At 37.1% G+C, this 25,546-nt stretch overlaps 1 protein-coding gene across 1 annotated transcript; it reads right to left on the bottom strand.

Annotated features, from left to right (window-relative positions):
* Nucleotides 1–21,753: 21,753 nt before the first annotated feature.
* LOC309833950 (large ribosomal subunit protein P2-like) lies at nt 21,754–22,112 on the bottom strand (the record flags this gene model as incomplete). The annotated part of the gene is made up of 1 exon (XM_082672520.1): nt 21,754–22,112. Exon 1 carries the CDS (start codon nt 22,057–22,059, stop codon nt 21,754–21,756), a length of 306 nt encoding a protein of 101 aa, XP_082528646.1. The 5' UTR covers nt 22,060–22,112.
* Nucleotides 22,113–25,546: the final 3,434 nt, after the last annotated feature.

Below are 25,546 nucleotides of genomic sequence, written 5' to 3'. Positions count from 1 at the left end.
TTCACTCTGTATGGCAGTCTCTAGATCCATCCATGTCTCAACAAATGACCCAATTTCGTTCCTTATTATGGCTGAGTAATATTCCATTGTATATATGTACCACAACTTCTTTATCTATTCGTCTGTTGATGGGCATTTAGCTTGCTTCCATGAGCTGGCTATTGTAAATAGTGCTGCAATGAACATTGGGGTGCATGTGTCTTTTTGAATTATTATTTTCTCTGGGTATATGCCCAGTAGTGGGATTGCTGAATCATATGGTAATTTTATTTTTAGATTCTTAAGGAACCTCCATACTGTTTTCCATAGTGGCTGTATCAATTTAACTTCCTACCAACAGTGCAAGAGGGTTCCCTTTTCTCCACACCCTCTCCAGCATTTGTTGTTTGTAGATTTTCTGATGATGCCCATTCTAACTGGTGTGAGGAGATACCTCATTGTAGTTTTGACTTGCATTTCTCTAATAATTAGTGACGTTGAGCAGCTTTTCATGTGCTTCTTGGTCATCTGTATGTCTTCTTCAGAGAAATGTCTATATAGGTCTTCTGCTCATTTATGGATTGGGTTGTTTCTTTAATACTGAGCTGCATGAGCTGTTTATATATTTTGGAGATTACTCCTTTGTCTGTTGATTCATTTGCAAATATTTTCTCCCATTCTGAGGGTTTTCTTTTCGTCTTGTTTATACTTTCCTTTGCTGTGCAAGAGCTTTTAAGTTTCATTAGGTCCTGTTTGTTTATTTTTGTTTTAATTTCCATTTCTCTAGAGGTGGGTCAAAAAAGATCTTGCTGTGATTTATGTCAAAGAGTGTTCTTCCTATGTTTTCCTCTAAGAGATTTATAGTGTCCGGTCTTACATTTAGGTCTCGAATCCATTTTGAGTTTATTTTTGTGTATTGTCTTAGGGAGTGTTCTAATTTCATTCTTTTATATGTAGCTGTCCAGTTTTCCCAGGACCACTTATTGAAGAGACTGTCTTTTCTCCATTGTATATTCTTGCCTCCTTTGTCATACATTAGTTGAGCACAGGTGTGTGGGTTTATCTCTGGGCTTTCTATCATGTTCATTGATCTGTATTTCTGTTTTTGTGCCAGTACCATACTGTCTTGATTACTGTAACTTTGTAGTATAGTCTGAAGTCAGGGAGTCTGATTCCTCCCGCTCCATTATTTTTTCCCTCAAGATTGCTTTGGCTATTTGGGGTTGTTTGTGTCTCCATATAAATTTTAAGATTTTTTATACTAGGTCGGTAAAACATGCCATTGGTAATTTGATAGGGATTGCATTGAATCTGTAGATTGCTTTGCGTAGTATAGTCATTTTCACAATATTGATTCTTCCAATCCAAGAACATGGTATATCTCTCCATCTGTTGGTATGGTATCATCTTTAATTTCTTTCATCAGTGTCTTATAGTTTTCTGCATACAGGTCTTTTGTCTCCCTAGGTAGGTTTATTCCTAGGTATTTTACTTTATTTTTTGCAATGGTAAGTGGGAGTGTTTCCTTAATTTCTCTTGCAGATTTTCACCATTAGTGTATAGGAATGCAAGAGATTTCTGTGCATTAATTTTTTATCCTGCAACTCTACCAAATTCATTGATTAACTCTAGCAGTTTTCTGGTGGTGTCTTTAGGATTCTCTCTGTATAGTATCATGTCATCTGCAAACAGTGACAATTTTACTTTGTCTTTTCCAATTTGTATTCCTTTTATTTCTTTTTCTTCTCTGATTGCCATGGCTAGGACTTCCAAAACTATTTTGAATAATAGTGGTGAGAGTGGACATCCTTGTCTTGTTCCTGATCTTAGAAGAAATGATTTCAGTTTTTCACCATTGAGAATGATGTTTGCTGTGGGTTTGTCATGTATGGCCTTTATTATGTTGAGGTAGGTTCCCTCTATGCCCACTTTCTGAAGAGTTTTAATCATAAATGGGTGTTGAATTTTCTTAAAAGTTTTTTCTGCATCTATTGAGATGATCATATAGTTTTTATTCATCAATTTGTTAATATAGTGTATCAGATTGATTGATTTGCCTATATTGAGGAATCCTTGCATCCCTGGGATAAATCCCTCTTGATCATGGTGTATGATCCTTTTAATGTGTTATTGGATTCTGTTTGCTAGTATTTTGTTGAGGATTTTTGCATCTATATTCATCAGTGATATTGGTCTGTAATTTTCTTTTTTTGTAGTATCTGTCTGGTTTTGGTATCAGGGTGATGGTGGTATCATAGAATGAGTTTGGGAGTGTTCCTTCCTCTGCAATTTTTTGGAAGAGTTTAAGAAGGAGGGGTGTTAGCTCTTCTCTAAATGTTTGATAGAATTCACCTGTGAAACCATCTGTCCTGGACTTTTGTCTGTTGGAAGATTTTTAATCACAGTTTCAATTTCATTACTTGTGATTGGTCTGTTCATATTTTCTGTTTCTTCCTTGTTCCATCTTGGAAGGTTATACCATTCTAAGAATTTATCCATTTCTTCCGGGTTGTCCATTTTATTGGCATAGAGTTGCTTGTAGTAGTCTCTTAGGACGCTTTGTATTTCTGCGGTGTCTGTTGTAACTTCTTTTTCATTTTTAATTTTATTGATTTGAGTCCTCTCCCTCTTTTTCTTGATGAGTCTGGCTAGTGGTTTATCAATTTTCTTTATCTTCTCAAAGAACCAGATTTCAGTTTTATTGATCTTTGCTATTGTTTTCTTTGTTTCTATTTCATTTATTTCTGCTCTGATCTTTATGATTTCTTTCCTTCTACTAACATTGTGTTTTGTTTGTTCTTTCTCTAGATCCTATAGGTGTAAGTTTAGATTGTTTATTTGAGATTTTTCTTGTTTTTTGATGTAAGCTTGTATAGCTATACACTTCCCTCTTAAAACTGCTTTTGCTGCATCCCATCGGTTTTGGATCATCATGTTTTCATTGTCATTTGTCTCTAGGTATTTTTTGATTTCTTCTGTGATTACTTCAGTGATCTCTTGATTTTTCAGAAATGTATTGTTCAGCCTCCATGTGTTTGTGTTTTTTACGTTTTGTTTCCCTGTAATTTATTTCTAATCATAGTGTTGTGGTCAGAATAGATATTTGATATGATTTCAATTTTCTTAAATTTGCTGAGGCTTGATTTGTGACCCAAGATGTGATCTTTCCTGGAGAATGTTCCGTGCGCACTTGAAAAGAAAGTGTAATCTGCTGTTTTTGGATGGAATGTCCTATAAATATCAATGAAATCTATCTGGTCTATTGTGTCATTTAAAGATTCTGTTTCCTTTTTTATTTTCATTTTCGATGATCTGTCCATTGGTGTAAGTGAGGTGTTAAAATCCCCCACTATTTTTGTGTTACTGTTGATTTCCTCTTTTATAGCTGTTAACAGTTGCCTTATTTATTGAGGTGTTCCTATGTTGGGTGCATATATATTTTTAATTTTTATATCTTCTTGTTCAATTGATCCCTTGATCATTATGTAGTGTCCTTCCTTGTCTCTTGTAACATTCTTTATTTTAAAGTCAATTTTATCGGGTATGAGTATTGCTACTTCAGCTTTCTTTTGACTTCCATTTGCATGGAATATCTTTTTCCGTCCCCTCACTTTCAGTCTGTATGTGTCCCTAGGTCTGAAATGGGTCTCTTATAGACAGCATATATATGGGGCTTGTTTTTGTATCCATTCAGCAAGCCTGTGTCTTTTGGTTGGAACATTTAATCCATTCACGTTTAAGGTAATTATCAATATGTATGTTCCTATGACCATTTTCTTAATTGTTTTGTTTTTGTAGGTCCTTTTCTTCTCTTGTGTTTCCCACTTAGAGAAGTTCCTTTAGCATTTGTTGTAGAGCTGGTTTGGTGGTGCTGAATTCTCTTTGCTTTTGCTTGTCTGTAAAGCTTTTGATTTTTCCATCGAATCTGAATGAGATCCTTGCTGGGTAAAGTAATCTTGGTTGTAGGTTCTTCTCTTTCATCACTCTAAATATATCATGCCACTCCCTTCTGGCTTGTAGAGTTTCTGCTGAGAAAGCAGCTATTAACCTTTTGGGAGTTCCCTTGTATTTTATTTGTCATTTTTCCCTTGCTGCTTTCAATAATTTTTCTGTGTCTTATTTTTTTGTCAATTTGGTTACTATGTGTCTCAGCGTGTTTCTCCTTGGGTTTATCCTGTATGGGACTCACTGCACCTCCTGGACTTGGGTGGCCATTTCCTTTCCCATGTTAGGGAAGTTTTTGACTATAATATCTTCAAATATTTTCTCAGGTCCTTTCTCTCTCTCTTCTCCTTCTGGGACACTTATAATGCAACTGTTGCTGTTTTTAATGTTGTCCCAGAAGTCTCTTAGGCTGTCTTCATTTCTTTTCATTCTTTTTTCTTTATTCTGTTCTTCAGCAGTGAATTCCTCCATTCTGTCTTCCTGGTCACTTATCTGTTCTTCTGACTCAGTTATTCTCCTATTGATTCCTTCTAGTGTAGTTTTCATTTCAGTTATTGTATTGTTCATCTCTGTTTGTTTGTTCTTTAATTCTTCTAGGTCTTTTTTAAACATATCTTGCATCTTCTCGATCTTTGCCTCCATTCTTTTTCTGAGGTTCTGGATCATCTTCACTATCATTATTCTGAATTCTTTTTCTGGAAGGTTGCTTATCTCTACTTCATTTAGTTGCTTTTCTGTGTTTTATCTTGTTCCTTCATCTGGTACATAGCTCTCTGCCTTTTCATCTTGTCTATCTCTCAATTATTCTTATTTGGATAATTTTTGATGTTCCTAACTATTATCATCTCTTGAGTTAATTTAATCTCTCTTCCTTTCCCTCCACATTCATTCTGTTACAATGCATCTTGCCAGGAAATGTCTTTCTGAAAGAACACATCTGTATCTATAGAAGTTCTGTGGTAACATCTGAGCATGACAGAGTCTGGGGTGGCGCTGGAGGAATTTATGAGATTTACAGGTAAAAGGGATATATATTACTAGTCCATTAATTATCTTAGCTGGTTGTTGTCAGACAGTGGACCCAGGTGAGAATTCCAATGTGAACTTGATTGTGTTACTTTTGTCTTGTGGAGACCTCATTTCCTTATTTGTAAATTGGAGTTCATAGCAAATGCTTTATTGTGTTATTATCAGCCAAATTAAGATAGTGTGATGTGGCTGACACTTCATAGGTCTTCAATGTATATTAAAGCAAAACTCTAAAACAACTTAAATTTGAATAGTTGAACAGTACCAGGCAGTAATTTGATTTTTCTAGAAGCAAATTTGTGTGTTACACTTAAGGATCAATTCAGTGAAAAGTGACAAAAACTGGGTGGCATACATAGTTAATTTTGGAGTGAGCTAAGTGACTGACTTAATAATGTAATTAGCAGGAGCTAGATAATTAAAGAGGGGTGAAGAAGAGTTCCTGAAAAGGTCCAAATTTGTCCCAGACATTGGCATCAATAAGAAAATGGATGTGAAAGTGTTCCATAAAATGTGAAGTTCAATAGAAATATTTGCACTTTTTTTCTTATTTTGAGAGATGTCATGATTCTAGAAGAACAAAAGGGCTTTGGAATTAGGCAGCCTGAAATTTGTATGTCACACTTGCCGTTTAATAACTGTCATATTGAATATTTTAAACCTTATCTCTATCTCATTTCCTTTTAGGGAGAATTGGAAAGTTAATTCCAACTTTGCAAGACTGTTAGAATTAGCATGTGAAATAACTTCACATAGTTGCTTTCTGGTAGATTGCATTATTGATCTCAATTTCTTCTCTTTCTCTCTATGTTTGCTGCATGAATTTGCAGTTTATCCTTCTAGAGGTGGGTCTCCTCCCTTTGACTTGAGTATGGACTTCTATCCTGAATTGGCAGAAGATATGACACAAGTGGAGGCTGGAAATGTACTTGCATGATTCTACTTGCCCTCTTGTGCCTCTTCCATTACCATCAGAGGAGCTTCCTGTGATTTGCTGATGACCCTTCGAGCTGGCACCCAGAATGAAGACATATGTGGGAGACCAGAGCCTAACCCACAGTGAGGAATCAAACTTGGACCCATGGTTTGAAGCAGAGATCCCCACTTAAATTGGCTGATCCACTTGAGAGAAAGAACGCTCACAGAATTCCAGTAAGATTGTTACACAGTGCTATAGTGAGGATAGATGACTGATTATCTGACGCATACCATGTGCTTTAAATAAGTGTATATGATAATTTATATGATTATTAGTGGCAATGGTATGACCATCTTTGAAGAGGAAGTTGAGCAAAGCAAGAGCATAAATAATTAAATAAAGAGTTTTTATTTTTGAGCAGATTACTCTTGTGGCATTTTTAAAGATCACAAAGGATGGGAGACACAGATATTCATGTTTCCCCGGTTCCCAAAAATAACTTTATACATTGTCTAAACTGAATCCCATAAGCATGGATTAGAATGAATAAAATGGATAACGAAATACAAATCAACAAGTATGATTGTTGTGTTGTAGCCAATCTGAAGTGCAGAGAAAGTGCTATTAGAAAATTCTGTAAATAATACAAACCTTGCTCTGGGTTTACACTTTTGATGAATAGGAGTAACCCATGCCAGGGAGCTCTGCACTGTAGAGATCCCATGCTCACTATCAATCAGACCTGAGTTCAAATCTTATCTCTTCCCTTTCCTAGCTAGGTGGCTTGATCCAAAGAAATAGGCACTCTGTGTCTTATCTCAACTGTAACATCTTAATTAAATGTGTGAATTAAACAAGATTATAATGGTGCTTGACACATTGCTTATCTAAGGGTGAGCAGTAAAGCACGGTCAACTGTGTAATTCAGAAGACTCCAGCTTAGCACCCCTTAGCAAAGTGTGAGGATAGAATGTCAACATTGACCATTCAGGTCCAGAGTCACAGCCATAATCTTCTGTAGCCAGCCCTTGTTTTCCTAACTGGGGTCTCCAGTGGGCTTCTTACAGTAAGTCCATTTTCTTTCCACTTGAAGCCTCTAGTGTCACAATTTAAACCCAGCAGCTCCTCAGAGTATGCACAGTTTGGTGCCCTGTTGCCTTCTGCCTCGAAAATCCGAATGCATGTGGACACCACAGGTGGCTGTCTCTGGAGTCAGTTTTTTTTTTTTTTTTTTTTTTTTTTTTGCTGTATGCGGGCCTCTCCCGTGCGGAGCACAGGCTCCGGACGCGCAGGCTCAGCGGCCATGGCTCACGGGCCCAGCCGCTCCGCGGCATGTGGGATCTTCCCGGACCGGGGCACGAACCCGCGTCCCCTGCATCGGCAGGCGGACTCTCAACCACTGCGCCACCAGGGAAGCCCTGGAATCAGTTTCTTTTCTACAGCTTTCTGCCCTCAAGCGTTTCTTTGTTTTAGAGAAACTAGATTTTCAAAATGGATCCATACCCAGAGAGTTTACACATCTTCATAAAAAGTATCATGTACTAAATAATGAAATGTATTTGTGAATGCCAAAAACACTGTAAGCAAATTACATAGCAACCCGCTCTGTAATGAATCAGAGTATTTTTCTTCCATTTAAATGCATTAAAAGAGCAATTTCCTGATCCTTCAAGGGTAAGTGAAAATTCTAACCATTTATTTTTATAATTGAGTCTGTCATTTGGTATGCACTTAAAAAAATACTGTACATGTTCTTTTGGCCATTTCTAAAAGGGGCATCATCCATTACCTAACCTGCGTAATATGAGGGAGAACAACTGAAATGTACAGCTTGGAAAATGGAATTTAGGCAAGATATATAAAGCATGGACAGAATTACGCACCAAGGTGCTGGTAAGCCTGAATACACTAAATGTTTTTGTTTTTTTTTTTTCCCTTGGATACTACTCAACCCTATCTTTTTGGTTTTAGAATTAAATGAAAGTAGAAATATGCTAATGAAGCCTCTTAATGCCAAAAGCAATGGAATTGTATTGAGCCATTAAAAGAAAAATTGGTAAGACGTTACTGAGTATGAAGACATTACAGGTATATTCTTTGAATTTTATTCCAAACTTATTCTCCTTGGTGGCTATTCATAGCACCTCATAATTTGCTCATTTTTTTTTCTCAAAAAGAAAAATTTCCCCAAAGAGAGGCAGATCACCATTATTTGTATGGCTTCAGTACATTTCTAGTACTCCCTTTAATTGAGAATATTGCCAAAGTCATACTTACTGGGAAATTAAAGAGTGCTTTGCATAAATAAGGGTGTTCAAAAATGGTATTTTATGGTTCTTTTGAGGATACCATCTTCAAATGTTGAAATGAAAGGATAAACCTTTTCCCAGAACTCTTAAAAGCAGTGATAATGGCATAACAACATGGCTCTTTCTTTTGCTATGGCTGATTTCCACTGGAGGGACTCTCCCTTGTCTGAGGTTCTAGGTTAATCTGAGCTCAGTTCTGTTGTCTCTGCTGCAAGTTCCAGATCAGACTTCTTCTAAGCTGCCTGTCTTATGTGCTAGGCAATCTTTGTAGGTCTATTTCCCACCCTGTATTTTCACTTCTATGTGTCCCTCTTCTCCTCTCTCTCCCATGATACTGTTTGTCATTCTTTGTAAGCATGAAATCATGCTAGAAGTTTAATGAACAGAAAATACTATAAAGCACGTACAGCAAATATTAAAATGTCTGGATTGTGAATGGATATTGACAGTGCAAACACAACCTCAGGTCACTTGCCTTATTTTCTTATCTTTAATCCAACTACCACCTCCCTTCTCAGGGCTTGGAAATACAGCCTTGTGGGGGTAAACTTCTTTGCCTGAGCCTACACAGTTCCTGGATTCCTAGAACAATCTCTGTTGTAATGGTTTGGGGATCCTTCAGTATCCTAGTTGTGTACTTCTCAATGTTCATTCTTCTCCAGGGTTAGATTAGAGGGCAGATGGGAAACAACTTACTCAGATTCACATCAGAAGAACATTCTTCTCTGCCCCTAAAACTTAGGACCTTTTCCCCAAATATATTTCTCCTTCTCCTATTTATAAATACCCCAAAAGGTAGCCCTCTACCCACCTGCACAAGAATCATCCAGGGGTGCTTTTAAAAATATTCAAATTCTTGGGCTCCTCTCTATAAATCTACTGAGCCAGAATTTTAGGAAGTGGGCCAGGGAATTGAAATAGTTAAAAACTCTCCAGGTGATTTCTATACACATTAGAATGTGTGGACTGCCACAATAAATGGCACCATTAGCCACTCAATTGTTCATGCCAAACTCTGACAGTCAATCCCGATGATTTTATGACTTTCACCCTCCCCACGTTTAATCAATAACCTAATCTACAAATTTAGCTCTTAGGGATGTCATGATTATAAAAGATACCGTCTGAGACAGTGATTTATAATCTGATTAGGTAGGACACTGAAGCATTAAATTAATTAATTCCTATGTGCAATTTTCACAAAACTTAAAGATAAATACTCCTTAGGGAATAAGATGCTGAGTCATTGAACAAGATGCTAAATCAAAGCATGAGTGAAGTCTAATCTACCAGATTCCCTCATCCCTGCCGGGTTCCTAGCTCCTCTTGTTTATCATTTCCCAATTACCTTTCCAAATCTCAAAATAGACACTGTAACCTTCCTTAATTCCTGTTTTTGGTCAAAAAGCACAGTGTATTTTACTTTAGTACCTTAAGGATCATTGTGTTAAATCATGTGTTCTGCTTCCACGTGATAGGAACTAATTTTCCAGAAACTTAAATAGCCCAGAGCATTTTATTTTTATTACAAAGTAAGACAGAGAATAGAAACTTGAGGCTGATTTTGCTTGTAACTGTGTCTTATATTGCCATTTGCTTGAATTGCTTCCTGGCAGAATCCTTTCATAATGACCATAGATACAGCTAATGCTTCTGAATGTATTTCTTGGTTTCTCTAGTGTCTGTTTTGTTACTTAAAATCTTAATTTAGGGCTTCCCTGGTGGTGCAGTGGTTGAGAATCTGCCTGCTAATGCAGGGGACATGGGTTCGAGCCCTGGTCTGGGAAGATCCCACATGCCGCGGAGCGGCTGGGCCCGTGAGCCACAACTGCTGAGCCTGCACGTCTGGAGCCTGTGCTCCGCAACGGGAGAGGCCGTGATAGTGGGAGGCCTGCGCACCGCAATGAAGAGTGGCCCCCACTTGCCACAACTAGAGAAAGCCCTCACACAGAAACGAAGACCCAACACAGCAAAATTAATAAATTAATTAAAACTCCTACCCCCAACATCTTCTTAAAAAAAAAAAAAAAGAAAACATTTAAAATCTTAATTTAATACCATGTTTTTGCTTATCTAAATGTCCAACATTTATTTATAACTTCTTAAAATTAGCACTTACCTTTTCCTGATTGCAATGATGACTAATGGATATATTTTGTAAAACAAAGGAAAGTATAAGGGCAAAAAGAAAATCAACTATAATTCTACAAAGCATGTATCGCTACATAAAATAGGGCTTAAAGAGGAGTCTGTGAACCTCTAAGCATTTACTAAGCTCATAGCTCCCTTTTTAGGAAAAGTGGAAATAAATGTCTATTAAGCACATACTTTGTGCCAGGCAAGTGCTGAGAGCTAAGCACTTAGTAGTGAATGATTCAGATACAGATGCTCTAGATGCTCTCATGGAGAGTGCAGTTCTGAATTTTATTTTATTTTCTATTTTTTGTTTTGGCGGAAGTTGCTGTGGGCATTCCATTAAGTAAATGATATCCTATCCTAACCCAATTCACTGGTTCAGCAATCATTTACTGAGTACTATTTTAGTCATCATAAGTAATGCTAGCTGCTTTAAGGAAAAAGCTTAAAATCTCAGTGGCTTAAAATAAGATGACCTCCTTTCTGGTTCATATTTCAATCTGATGGGGATTGGACTCCTCTCCAAGCAGTACACTGGGGATTCTTACAACTTCTATGTCACAAATGCCACCATTTTTAGCACAGACCTTCTTGGAAGAATGTGGATTATCACACGAGATTGTTACAAGGACCAGAGCTGAAGTGGCTTATATTGATACTACATACAGTCACATTCCTTTGGTCAGGCTTAAGTCACATGCCCCCCAACCTAACTGCAAATGAGGGAGAGGCGAGTGAAAGGGGATTGTGAATACTTAGGTTTGTCTCTGCCACAGCTCACCAAATGTCCCTCTCAGTATTTTCCCACACATAGAACACTCCCTACTCCCATTTTTTCCCTAAGGAATACAACCACAAATCACATCTAGTCAAGGTCCCGTGTCACTGGATAATGTGCAGTCCATTCTGTCACATTTTTTTGGCCCTCCTTTTGGCTTGATGGTATAGAGAATAAAGAGATAAATGTTCTACTGCCCCAAACTTGTATACAAATGTGGAACAGGGACGGTCTAACAGCAGTAAACACAGGCAGAAGATAAGAATGGGGACACCCCACAGTCCCTGCACTGCAGTAATCTGCAATCCCAGTGAACAGATACTGAGGAGGCTTCCTGCCTTAGAGGTAATAAAAGGGGGAAAATGCCCTAATTAGTCAGAGGAAGAACTTATCTCTGAAAATAATTTTCAATAAGACATAGAAGTAAAATTTAAAAGACATCAAAAATATCAAGCATATGTGGGTTGTTGGAAAGGGGATATCATCCGTAAAATGTCTGGAACAATGTCTGTCATATAATTAACATTTATTTAACATAAGTTAACAGGATCAGTTGTATATTTTGGCTGCAGGTAATAAAAGATTAATTCAAACTGGCTTTAAAAATCAGGAAATTTATTATCTCATAAATGCTGAAATTCAGACACACTGCAGACTTCAAAGCTGGGTTACTTAATGGTCCTGCTTTTTTTCTTATTTTTGCTCTGTTGCAGGGATCCTCATAAGGGGACTAGCCAGCTCCAATAGGGGCAGCACACTTTCTTGATCATGTATTGTGTGATAAAAGCAAAAGACTTTGCCTTAACTCTGGGATGAGTTTCTTCCCTTCAGCCTGAGTCTATCAACTTAGGTCGCACTCTCATTCTGGACCAATAAAAATCCCCAGTGTAGTATTACATGCTGATCGATTTGACCTTAGAATCCACCCCAAGAGCTGAAATGGGCTCCGCATCCTCTGAGTTACATGGGCCATATGAGGTTGAGTAGATACCTGGGTAAGGCAGGAGTCGTGACCAGGCAGACAACCATGAGTGTCCATGTCACTTACTATGTGTCAAGTGTTGTGCCAATTGCTGGATATCTTAAGATATGTGTGCCACAAGTTAAAACAAAACAAAACAAACCTATCTACTCCTGGCTGAGGAAAGCTCAGGGTATTTGGGGAGTGCATGTAAAAGACACACAGTTTGGAGGGGGTAAGTCAGGAAGGGCACAGTAGAGGAACAGTGACCACAATGGGTTAGGCTGTGAAGGGGGATGGAGGGAATTCCAGAGGTAGCAGTTTATGGAAAATTCCAGAAAAAAGTAAGCATGGGGAAGACCGGAGAAAATGCAAGTGTCTTAGACCTGCACTGTCTGGTATGGTAGCTACTACCTGTATGTGGTTATTGAGCACTTGAAATGTGGCTAATGCCTCACATTTGAATGATGACTTTTTGAATTGAGATATAATTGGCATATAACATTGTGAAAGTTTAAGGTGTAAAACGTGTTGATTTGATATATGTATATATTGCAATACGATTACCACTGCAGTGTTATCTAACACCTCTGTCACATCACATAATTACCATTTCTTTTTCGTAGCGGGAACAATTAGGATATATCTTTTGTCAGCTTTGGAGTTTATAATGCAGTGTTATTGTCTGTAATCATATGCTGTGCATTAGATCTCCGGGACTTATTTAACTACTAGTTGCAAATGTCTACCTTTAAACAATATCTCCGTAATTCCCCTACCCCCCCCCCCCCAAGCTCCTGGAAACCACCATTCTACTTTTTTGTTTTTACGAGTCTGGCTTTTTTAGATTCCATGTTTCAGTGAGATCATAAAGTATTTGTCTTTCTCTATGTGACTTATCTCATTTAGCATAATGCCCCCAAGGTCCATCCATGTTGTCACAAATGGCAGGATTTTCTTCTTTCTCATGGCTGAATGGTATTCCATTGTATATATATATATATATATATACACACATACATATACCACATCTTCTTTATCTGGAATTAAGAATGCCAGCTATTGAGTTAAATAGAGTATTTTATTAAAACTCACTTTACCTGTCTCTTTTTTACTTTTAAAGTGTGGCTTACATTATATTTCTATTGGGCAGTGCTGGCTTAGACAGACTGAAATGAAAAGTATGAGGAGGGATATGGAAAGAGGCGAGGTTGGGGCATTCAGCAGAGGCTGACTATACTGGGTCTTGAATGGTATGCTGTGGCATTTAAATGTTATCATTTTATCATTGTGGAGTCACTGAAGTTCTGATGTGCATTTCAGCAAGTTCACTGTCTGCTTTTGGAGAAGGGAATAAAAGGGGGTAAAGCAACTGGCAGGGAGCCCAGAAGACAGTCGCAGTAATTCAGGCAAGTAGTGAAGATGCCTGAAAAAGCAGTAGGGATGATGAATGAACAGTATGTAAGGTGATAGAATCAGCAGAATTTCATGATTGATGAGATGCTTGGGCAGGGCTGAAGGAGAATGTAGTAGGACTCCTGGGTTTCTGGCTTAGGTACCTGGGCTTTTGTTTTCATTAATATAGGAAACACATAAGAGGGAGAAGGTTTAAAGTAAAAGTTTACAAAAAGGCCACGTGGTGGGAGAGGGAGAAAACAAAGAAACCAACCAAGCAAGCAACCAACAAAAAACATGACTGGTTGTAGGGATTGGAGAGAATTGTTTCTGCCATGCCCTCACCAATATAGCCTCTTTGGAGTATAGGATCAATGAGGCTATTCTTGATGTTTATTTTTTTAAATCCTTTTGTTTGGGGGTGTTATTCTTCTGAGTTATTTTCTTTCCTGGTGTTAGGCACAAAGCATGTTTTTATTCCCACTGTTTCTCTAAGTTCACTTATTCTCTAACTCTTATTAATGAGTAAAGAATCTAAGTGTCTGAGAGTATCTCAGTGTGTCTCATTAGTATTAGTGGGCAGGTAATTTGGGTTTTTGCTCATATCAGGAACTAAATCATCTCTGTGACTTTCAGCATTTTCACTGTGGTTTTGGCTTGTCACAGCAGAATGTTCAGCCTGTTTCAATTTTCTTTTCAGTTGCTAGGCTCAGAATGGAAGGAGTTTTGGAATCTAAATTGTTTTGTGGATTTTTCTTGCCCTATATCCTACACTATATTATGCTCTACTCTACTATACAGCTACCTGTGTTTGAATATATAAATATGATTTTATTTTCCTGGAGAGATATTGAAAGACAGGAAGACTTTTATGTCCTTTTTGGTGTTTGGATTCATTGGCGAAACTGATGTGGCTGAAGCATCCTTCAGGAGACAGAATGCATATGGCTGACAGAGGCTGCTTTCGTGAGTTTGAGGAAGGGAAGTCTTTTGATTATAATGGCACATTTTCCTGAATCACTTTGATAAGGCTTTTGTTATATTTTAAACCAATATTTCACCAGAGCAGAGATGAAAAGCCTATTTTTTTCTTTCAGGATTTTGGATAGTGTCAGGTCAATAATATACACAAGTATATGTGGGATTTTCAGGGATAAACAGTTTTATTGATGAGGAACCATTAATAAGCCCTCTTTCTGAGGCTAACCTAAATCCAGCAAATTATTTTGTGGCCCTTTATTCTGAAATTAGTCTATTTTCTCCTTCAACACTCATATTAATAAACTCATAATAACCACGAGAGCTTCTGTGGGTTGAGCATCTACCATGTGTCAACCACTTTATATGTATGTTTCTCTGATTTGTAAAGCAACAGTACCAATTAGGCATTTTTATCCCCATTTTATTATTTTTATTGGACTTCAGAAACAAATAATTGGATTTGATAAAATCTCTAGTTCTGGATATATTCTCATTGTTGGTAAATGAAGTCTCCTTTGCTTATTTGTTTTGTATAATATTATAAATGCTCATGAACCTACCATCAAACAATGAAACTAGGACTTTGGTGGCAACTGACATCTCCTGTGTAACATTTTTTCTTTCCTCTGGTTCCTCTCATCTGAGGGAAACTCTATGCTAAAACTAAAACTAAATCTATATCTAAATCTGCTTAACAAATGGTTAAGCAAATACAAATACATGTGCGTGCGTGTGCGCACCCTCCCTACAAATGAACTGAGACCCTTATCTCACACCATACACAAATATTAACTCAAAATGGACCATAGACCTAAACGTAAGAGCTAAAACTGTAAACTTCCAGAAGAAAACATAGATAAAATCTTTGTGACTTTGGGTTAGGCAAAGGGTTCTTAGCTATGGCACCAAAAGCACAGCTGTAAAAGAAAAAAATCGGTACATTGGAATTCGCTAAAATAAAAAAAATGCTGTAATTAAATAAAAATCATTTCAAAAAGGAAAAGACAAATGTAAAATGTTTTCAAATAAAAAATGTAATAAAAGACTTGTATCCAGAATACAAGAACTCTTTAAAGTCAATAATGGGCAAACAAACAATTCAATTAAAATTTGATCAAAAGACTTGAAAAGACATTTCAGGAAAGTAGATACACAAAAGACTAATAAACATATGGTAAATATGATCAAAAGCAGTAGTTATTAGAGAAATGAGAATTACAACCACAATTAGATACTACTTCATACCCGCTAGGATGACTATAAACAAAAAGGTAATACCAAGTTTGGTGAAGATGTGGAAAAACAGGAACCTCATAAATCAATGGTGGGACTTTAAAATGATTCAGACATTTTGGAAAAATGTTTCAAAGTTAAAAATAAACTGATCATATAGCTCAATAATTTTATTAGTAAGAATCCTCTGAAGAGAAATGAAAACATTGGTCTACACAGTAAGTCCCCTACATACGAACCTTTAAGTTGTGAACTTTCAAAGATGCCTTCGCATGTCCAATCACATGTTAGTTCACGTGTTTGGCATACATTGTCACGTGTGTGCATCCTCTACAAGTGGTTGTGCTCTTGTGTACTTTACTGTACAGTTCTATATAGAGTACAGTAGTACAGTATCTTTATTTCAAGCCCAGGATGTCCCGAAGCAAGCATCAAAGCAGCAGTATATAGCCGATTGTGCTGGTTGGGTACCTAGGTTAACTTTGTTGGACTTACGAACAAATTGGATTTACGAATGCTCTCAGAACAGACCTGGTTTGTATGTAGGGGACTTACTGTATTCTTTCGGCATGTACTTTTGTTTGCTCAATACTATCTTATTAAGATTAATTCTTTTGTTTGTGTAGCTGTAATTCATACAATTTTACTATTGTGTAATAATCTATTGCAAAAAAATTTACTTAATTATACTCCTATTAATGATTTTTGCTATTATGAAAAATACCGTCATGTTCATTCTTACATCTCCTAATATACATTTGTGATTTTTCTTTTGCATATATGAGAATTTCAGGACATTTTGATGTTTGTTACCAGACACTTGGTGTTCCTTGATACTGTTGTGAATGATATATTTTTAATAGTCCATAATATACATTAGAGATCACTCTTTGTGTTGTATAATTTTATGGGTTTTAACAAATGTAGAATGTCATATATCCATCATTACAATATCACACAAAATACTTTCATTCCCTAAAAATCCCCTGTACTCCATTTATTCAACCCTCTCTCTACCTTTGCTTGAATCCCTGGCAACCACTGACATTTTTACTGTCCCTATAGTTTTGCCTTTTCCAAAATGCCATATAAATGGAAACATATAGTGTGTAGTTTTTTTGGACTGGCCATTCAAAATGTTTTTATTTTTTCTTTTCCTCTTTTTCTCTCGATTAATATTGCCAGAATTTAGTCTATTTTCTTAGCATTTTCAAAGGTCTAATTTTTAGCTTTATTGATCTCAAAGCTTCATCAATTTCTGGTCTTATATTATCTCTTTCCTTCTAATTTCTTTGGGTTTATTTTGTTGTTTATTTTAACTTCTTAAGTTGGACCCTTAACTATTAATGTTTAGATTGTATTATTTTCTTATACAAGTACATAATGCTACAAAATTTCCTCAATTTACAATGTGTCAACTCTAACAATTTAGGTGTAGTCCACAAGTTTTGATACATAGTGTGTCATTATTAAGCAGTTCTAGATAATTATATCTTCTCATGAGTTATTTAGATACATTTTTGTTTGGATTTTAAAATGTGTGGAAATTTTTTATTTTTTGTAATTTTTAACTAATTTACATTATGATCAAGAAATAGTCTGTTTTATACCTATTCTTTTTATATATATATAAATTTATTTATTTATTTTTGGCTGTGTTGGGTCTTCGTTTCTGTGTGAGGGCTTTCTCTAGTTGCGGCTAGTGGGGGCCACTCTTCATTGTGGTGCGCGGGCCTCTCACTATCGCGGCCTCTGTTGTTGCGGAGCACAGGCTCCAGATACACAGGCTCAGAAGTTGTGGCTCATGGGCCTAGTTGCTCCGCGGCATGTGGGATCTTCCCAGACCAGGGCTCAAACCTGTGTCCCCTGCATTGGCGGGCAGATTCTCAACCACTGCGCCACCAGGGAAGCCCCTATACCTATTCTTTGAAATTTATGGAGGCTTGCTCTATATTATTTTTTTAATTTAAAAAAAATATTTATTTATTTATTTTTAATTTTTATTGAAGTATAGTTGATTTATAATGTTGTATTAGTTTCAGGTGTACAGCAAGTGAATCAGTTATACATATACATATATCCTTGACAAGCAGATTTTTTTCTCAAGTGTTTAAGTTCAGCATTACACATATATCTATGTAGAAGTCAAGTATCATAATTGTGTTTAGATCATATATATGCTTATTTATGTGCTATCTGATTGATCTATTAATAAATGAGAAAGTCACATTGAAATTTCCCACTCTGATGATGGATTTATCTATTTATAAATGTTACTCTATCATTTTATTTTATAATATACATGAAACCACTTTTTTAGTTGTACATATGTTTAAAATTTTATATCTTCCATTATGGTGAATGGAAACTTCAGCAATAAGAAACTTCTCTATTCCTAGTAAAGATTTTTAAATTTAAAGCCCATTTTGTCTAATATTAAAGTAGCTGTACTAGCATTTGTTTTTTCTTTAGAACTTGGTTATCTCTTTTTGCATCCTTTTAATTTCAACCTTTTAAATTTTTTTTGGTTTAAGTGTGTTTCTTCCGTACAGATTAAAAAATAAACAAACCTGCCAATCTCTGTCTTTTACTTGGTGAGTTTATTCTTCTTCTATTTATTGAAATTCTTAATATAATATTTGGAATTATTTCTATTATCTTTATTTATTGTTCAATTGCCCTACCTTTTGTTTGTTTCTTATAATTACTGTTTTGTAAGAATTGATGTACATGTCTTTGCCCTCAGACACAAATTTTTGCGTGCTATTTATTTCCCCTTTTCTCAAATTCTAGACTATTAATATAATACAGAATTTTAATTATGTGTTATTATGTAAATACTTTTTTGGTATTTTAATTTTTTTGCGAAATACAAACAATTGTTCTCTCTATATTAGTAATATGTAATATATAGAGATTTCTCTTACATCATCTTCTTTGCTTCTCCTCTTTTAACATTTCCTCCAAAATGTTTCCAATGAAGTAACTATGTGTCAAATCTTCTGAAGTCTTTATCTAAGAGGTTTATCTACCCTGTTAACACACACACAAACACACAACACAAACATAAATAAATATATATATTCTCTCATTTGAACAGCAATTTGGCAAGATATAAAATTCTAGATTCAAAATTATTTGCATTTAGTGGAGAGGGATAAATTGGGAATTGGGATTAACAGATATACACTACTATATATAAAATAGATAGCCAACAAGGACCTATTATATAGCACAGGGAATTATATTCAGTGTCTTGTAATAACCTATAATGGAAAAGAATCTGAAAAAGAGAATATATATATATATATATATATGTATGTCACTTTGATGTATACCTGAAATATTGTAAATCAACTATACTTCAACAAAACAAACAAAATTATTTACCTTTAATTCTTTAAAAATATTCTTTTATTGATTTCTCAACTCCAGTGTTGCAGTTAAGAAGACTGAGGTCAATATGATCTTTCCCTTTGAATATGATGTTCTCTTTTTTTGTTTTTCTGGAGATTTTAGAATCTTCTATTTATCTTTTATTTTCTTAAATTTTCCTATAAAATGACTTTTCATGTCTCTTTTGACATTCTATAGAGTTTTCCAGTCAGATGTTTCCTTCCTTCCTTCCTGTTATTCTGGGGAATTTAATTCAATTATTCCTCCAAATATTTTCTTCTATTGGATGTTTTTTCCTTCTGTGATTCCTATTATTCAGACACTGGCACTTAAAATTTTTATCAGTTTTTTGCCTTTCCTCCTTTTTTCTGGAATAACTCTTTAACACGATGTTACCACCCGGTAATTTGTTCTTTTGCTGTATTCACTTTTTTTCTTTACCAGTGTATTTACTCATAGGTAGCCCAACTGCAAGATTAAGGGCATAGTCCTCCAGACTGCCAAGTCAGCCCAGGATTTCTGACACTAGCTGCAGGTTTATGTGTCCCCAGGGATACCCTCACTTCACACTACCTAGTTATAAATTCAAGGGTCACCATGGACTTCCCCAGTTTCAATAATTTGCTAGAATGACTTACAAAACTCAGGAAAGTGTTGTAGTTATGATTATAGTTATATCATAGCAAAAATATAACAAATCAGAACTGGACAAAGGAAGAGATGCAGAAGGTGGAATCTGGGACTAGGAGGCTCCGAAATGTAAAACTTCTGTGTCCTTAGGGCTCATTACCCTTTTGACTTTGGTATGTGGCCATACGCAGAGTACTCCCAGCCTAGGAAGCTCAGCCCAGTGTCAGTGTCCAAAGTATTTATTGAGGCTTCATTACATAACCATTATTGATTGAGTTATTGCCCATACAATTGAACTCAATCTCCAGCCGCCGCACCCCCCACCCCCCAACAACCAACCGTCTAATTGCAAGGTTGGTCTTTCTGCTCTCGGCAGCCCCCACCCTGAGTCATCTTATTAGCATAAACTTTCAGTTTCAAGGGGACCATCAGGAATAACAAAGACACTTCCATCATTTGGGGAATTCCATGCATTTACAGGTTATTTCCCAAAGACCAAATATCTCTTTGGGTAAAGTTAATTTTTTGCTGTGCAGTGTTGGTTCATTTTGAAAATTGTCTTTCCATACCCAATATTTCTAACTAGATATCTTAAATTATTTTTTAAAATGTTTCATATCAATATTATAGATATTATATATATATATGTATATACATATATATATATATATATATATTTTTTTTTTTTTTATGCAGGCCTCTCACTGTTGTGGCCTCTCCCGTTGCGGAGCACAGGCTCCAGACGCGCAGGCTCAGCAGCCATGGCTCACGGGCCCAGCTACTCTGCAGCATGCGGGATCCTCCCGGACCGGGGCACGGACCCACGTCCCCTGCATCGGTAGGTGGACTCTCAAACACTGCGCCACCAGGGAAGCCCCTATAGATATTATATTTACTATAAAATTTCTTGTTCTGTTATTTTTATTTTGTTTTATTTTCATTTCTCTAGAGGTGGATCAAAAAAGATCTTGTGGTGATTCATGTCAAAGAGTGTTCTTCCTATGCTTTCCCCTAAGAGTTTTATAGTGTCCAGGCTTACATTTAGGTCTTTAATCCATTTTGAGTTTATTTTCATTTATGGTGTTAGGGAATGTTCTAATTTCATTCTTTTACATGTAGCTGTCCAGTTTTCCCAGCATCACTTATTGAAGAGGCTGTCTTTTCTCCACTGTATATCCTTGCCTCCTTTGTCGTAGATTAGCTGACCATAGGTGTGTGGGTCTGTTTTGTTTAATATCTCTGCCTGTGATGGTATCTATTATATAGTTCATTGTTTCTTTTGTTTTTTCAGCTTTATTGAGGTATAACTGGTATACAAAAAACTGCACATAATTAATTTATACAATTTGGTGGGTTTGGACAGATGAATACACTCACAGTACCACCACCACAATCAAGGGAATAAACCTATCCATCACCTCCAAAAACTTCCTTGTATCCCCACCCCACCCCCTTTTTTGGTAAGAATACTTAATGTGAGATCTACAGTTAATGAATATTGGGGTACAGAATGCCTTACTATTAATTGTAGGCACTGTGCTGTACAGCTGATCTCTGGAGCTTACATCACTGTTTTCTTCTGAAGTGGTTGTACTTCTTTGTTGTCAAGGTCCTTGTTAAGATAAAGGGATGAACATCAGAACGCTTTTTTGTAACAATCCAGGTGAGTTCAAAGGAGAAGAGGGAGAGCTTTCATGTGAAGAACTACAGAAAAGCACAGGTCATCACTCTTCCTCTGCACTGAACAGCTCTTCAGTGAGTATTTTATTCTCGGCTGCTTCTCCTCACCCCTATGTTGGGGAGGAGACTTTCCCCACTGAGGTTTGAGAAGGAAGGGGCAGGGGACTGAATACCTGGGCTACTTTTCACTGCTCCTCTCTGAGAGCTTCTGTGCAGCCATGCTGAGTTTTAAGGAGTGGGCATTGATGGTCTCAAGGCAACAGCTGGACTCAAAGGGCTTTTCCTATTTTTTTTTCTCCTTTTTTTTTGTTTTGTTTTACATAAAAAGGGGTTTATTTGCAGGGGAGCAGGACTCTAGTCAAACGAGCCAAATCCCATGTCGTCATCTGACTCCTTCCTCCTTCTTCTCCTCCTCTGCTGCTGCTGGGGCAGAACCCGCAGCAAGAGCTGCAGCTCCTGGGGCAGCAGAGACGACCACAGCCCCGCCAGCGGGCATGCTGACCAGCTTGTGGATACCCTGGGCAATGACGTCCTCAATGTTCTTGCCGTTCAGCTCACTGATGACCTTGTTGAGCCGGTCGTCGTCCGCCTCGATACGCACGCTGTCCAGGATCTTCTGGATGTCCTTGGCGCTGGGGGAGGTATTGCCCCCAAGAGCGGCCAGCAGGTAGGAGGCAACGTAGCGCATCTTGGCGGCGGCAGAGGAGCCTCGCGCGTGCGACCTCGGCAGCGTCAGGGATGGAAAGGGGCTTTTCCTAATTTAGCCTTCCTGATCCCACTGGCTGGACCCCATCTCCTATCTACGCAATATTTCAAACAGCTCTCCCTCTCTCCAAGTGCTTGCCACAGTTGTCTCTTTTATTCCTCAGGTTTCTAAGTTTCAATAGTTCCCCCACGTACCATTGATCTTAGGAAAAGGAGCCAGCAGGCTGTGCTAATTCTGCTTCTTATTGTAAATCAGAATAAAATACTAGTTTTTGACCCATATCACAAAGAAGAGACATTATAGTTTAAGTTAAAGTGCTCAAGAATCTATCCTAATAAGGAGTTAAACCAGATTTCAAACTTCACTCAAATTCAAAGTCTATGTTCTTTCTATTTCTCTGTCTCTAGGAGGGTTTAGACTAGACTGCGTTTACCTTTTTGTGGTTTTGTAGCAATTAAGTTTCTTTTTTTTTTTTTTTTAAACATCTTTATTGGAGTATAATTGCTTTACAATGGTATGTTAGTTTCAGCTTCACAACAAAATGAATCAGTTATATATATACATATGTTCCGATATCTCTTCCTGCTTGCGTCTCCCTCCCTCCCACGCTCCCTATCCCACCCCTCCAGGCGGTCACAAAGCACCGAGCTGATCTCCCTGTGCTATGCGGCTGCTTCCCACTAGCTATCTACCTTACGTTTGGTAGTGTATATATGTCCATGCCTCTTTATCGCTTTGTCACCGTTTACCCTTCCCCCTCCCCATAGCCTCAAGTCCATTCTCTAGTAAGTCTGTGTCTTTATTCCTGTTTCACCCCTAGATTTTTCATGACATTTTTTTTTCCTTAAATTCCATATATATGTGTTAGCATACAGTATTTGTCTCTCTCTTTCTGACTTACTTCACTCTGTATGACAGACTCTAGGTCTATCTACCTCATTACAAATAGCTCAATTTCATCTCTTTTTATGGCTGAGTAATATTCCATTGTATATATGTGCCACATCTTCTTTATCCGTTCATCCGATGATGGACACTTAGGTTGTTTCCATCTCTGGGCTATTGTAAATAGAGCTGCAATGAACATTTTGGTACATGACTCTTTTTGAATTATGGTTTTCTCAGGGTATATGCCCAGTAGTGGGATTGCTGGGTCATATGGTAGTTCTATTTGTAGCTTTTTAAGGAACCTCCATACTGTTCTCCACAGTGGCTGTATCAATTTACATTCCCACCAACAGTGTAAGAGGGTTCCCTTTTCTCCACACCCTCTCCAGCATTTATTGTTTCTAGATTTTTTGATGATGGCCATTCTGACTGGTGTGAGATGATATCTTACTGTAGTTTTGATTTGCATTTCTCTAATGATTAGTGATGTTGAGCATTCAAAAGACCCCGAATAGCCAAAGCAATCTTGAGAACAAAAAATGGAGCTGGAGGAATCAGGCTTCCTGACTTCAGACTATACTACAAAGCTACAGTAATCAAGACAGTATGGTACTGGCACAAAAACAGAAAGATAGATCAATGGAAGAGGATAGAAAGCCCAGAGATAAACCCACGCACATACGGTCACCTTATCTTTGACAAAGGAGGCAGAAATGTACAGTGGAGAAAGGACAGCCTATTCAATAAGTGGTGCTGGGAAAACTGGACAGCTACATGTAAAAGTATGAGATTAGATCACTCCCTAACACCATACACAAAAATAAGCTCAAAATGGATTAAAGACCTAAATGTAAGGCCAGAAACTATCAAACTCTTAGAGGAAAACATAGGCAGAACACTCTATGACATAAATCACAGCAAGATCCTTTTTGACCCACCTCCTAGAGAAATGGAAATAAAAACAAAAGTAAACAAATGGGACCTAATGAAACTTAAAAGCTTTTGCGCAGCAAAGGAAACCATAAAGAAGACCAAAAGACAACCCTCAGAATGGGAGAAAATATTTGCAAATGAAGCAACTGACAAAGGATTAATCTCCAAAATTTATAAGCAGCTCATGCAGCTTAATAACAAAAAAACAAACAACCCAATCCAAAAATGGGCAGAAGACCTAAATAGACATTTCTCCAAAGAAGATATACAGACTGCCAACAAACACATGAAAGAAAGCCTTTCTTTTTAAACCTACTCTCATTTCTACCTGAGGAAAAAGCAGTTGGTATGGGTTATGAAATGTCTGCAGAGTGGAGAACTCTCTACAACTTTGCAAAAGAACAATTTTAATAATAAACAGCAGCATTGACCCCTCTGTGTTTTTCCACAGAGCAATTTCATTGCTGGTTTGTTTGACCTTGAAACCTTGTGCCACCACTTTGCACAATTAGCAGACTCTAAATGTATATTCAGGTCACATCTGTGCTGAATTGTTTTATTTATGTGGATTGATTGTGGATTACGACACAGCATCCCTACTTATTCAGGATAAGTGGAGTGAGGAGTTTTAAGGACAAACAGTGAACCAGCTGCAGAAAGGTCAAGAAGACAGAAGAGTGTAATATTGCAACTTGATAATGTAAACTTGAAGAAGGGATTTTTATTAAACCATAAAAAACATCTGTACCATCTTAAGACTGAAAGTTCAGGCTTATTAAGCACTGACTGCGTAATGAATTTTGCATACAGTCATCATAAAACTCTCTTCCACCTGCCATGGTTTCTGAGGAGAAGCATTATTCCTAACCTGGGAAGTATTTCAAACTTTTTCTTAAATATCTTCTAATGGCCAGTAAGAGGTAGTGAATATCTTCAGAGAAATAGCCTGAAGTAGCTATAGAAAATTCTGATAGAAAATTCAACACACATTTTTGTAATATTCATACTTTTACTTTAAAAATATATGCATTTTTGGGCTCCCGTGGTGGCGCAGTGGTTGAGAGTCCGCCTGCCAATGCAGGGGACGTGGGTTTGTGCCCCGGTCCGGGAGGATCCCACATGCCGTGGAGCAGCTGGACCTGTGAGACAATGGTCGCTGAGCCTTCATGTCCGGAGCCTGTGCTCCGCAACGGGAGAGGCCACAGCAGTGAGAGGCCCGCGTACTGCAAAAAAAAAAAAAAAAAAAAAAAATATATATATATATATATATATATATATATATATGCATTTTTGTACTGTCCTCCATACAATAGCCATGTTTGCTTTAATAAGTGAAAATATAACATTGCCTCAATCCTGTGGTTTACTGAATTAGTAAACCTCTGTTCTACTGAATTAGAATTTTAGAGATATGGACTCTGGCATATTTTTGCTAGATCTGTGCAGATGTTTCTGATGAGTGGTCAAATTGAGAGCGATTGATCTAGGAAGATGGGTCTTAGCTGTCATGTGGCTTTGTACTCTCCTTGACATAGGAATGAGCAGTTCTTCTTGAGAAGGAGGAACTGAACTCTGAAGATTGGATTCTATCCTCCAAATCTAGGGAGTCATTAAAGGTGTGGGGCTACAAGGACCAAAAAGAAAAGTA

This window comes from Grampus griseus (genome assembly GCF_964374135.1).
Source record: "Grampus griseus genome assembly, chromosome: 15".
Taxonomy (NCBI): Eukaryota; Metazoa; Chordata; class Mammalia; order Artiodactyla; family Delphinidae; genus Grampus; species Grampus griseus.
The sequence above is the reverse complement of the archived record's forward strand: the minus strand, read 5'-3'. Positions and strand labels throughout refer to the sequence as shown.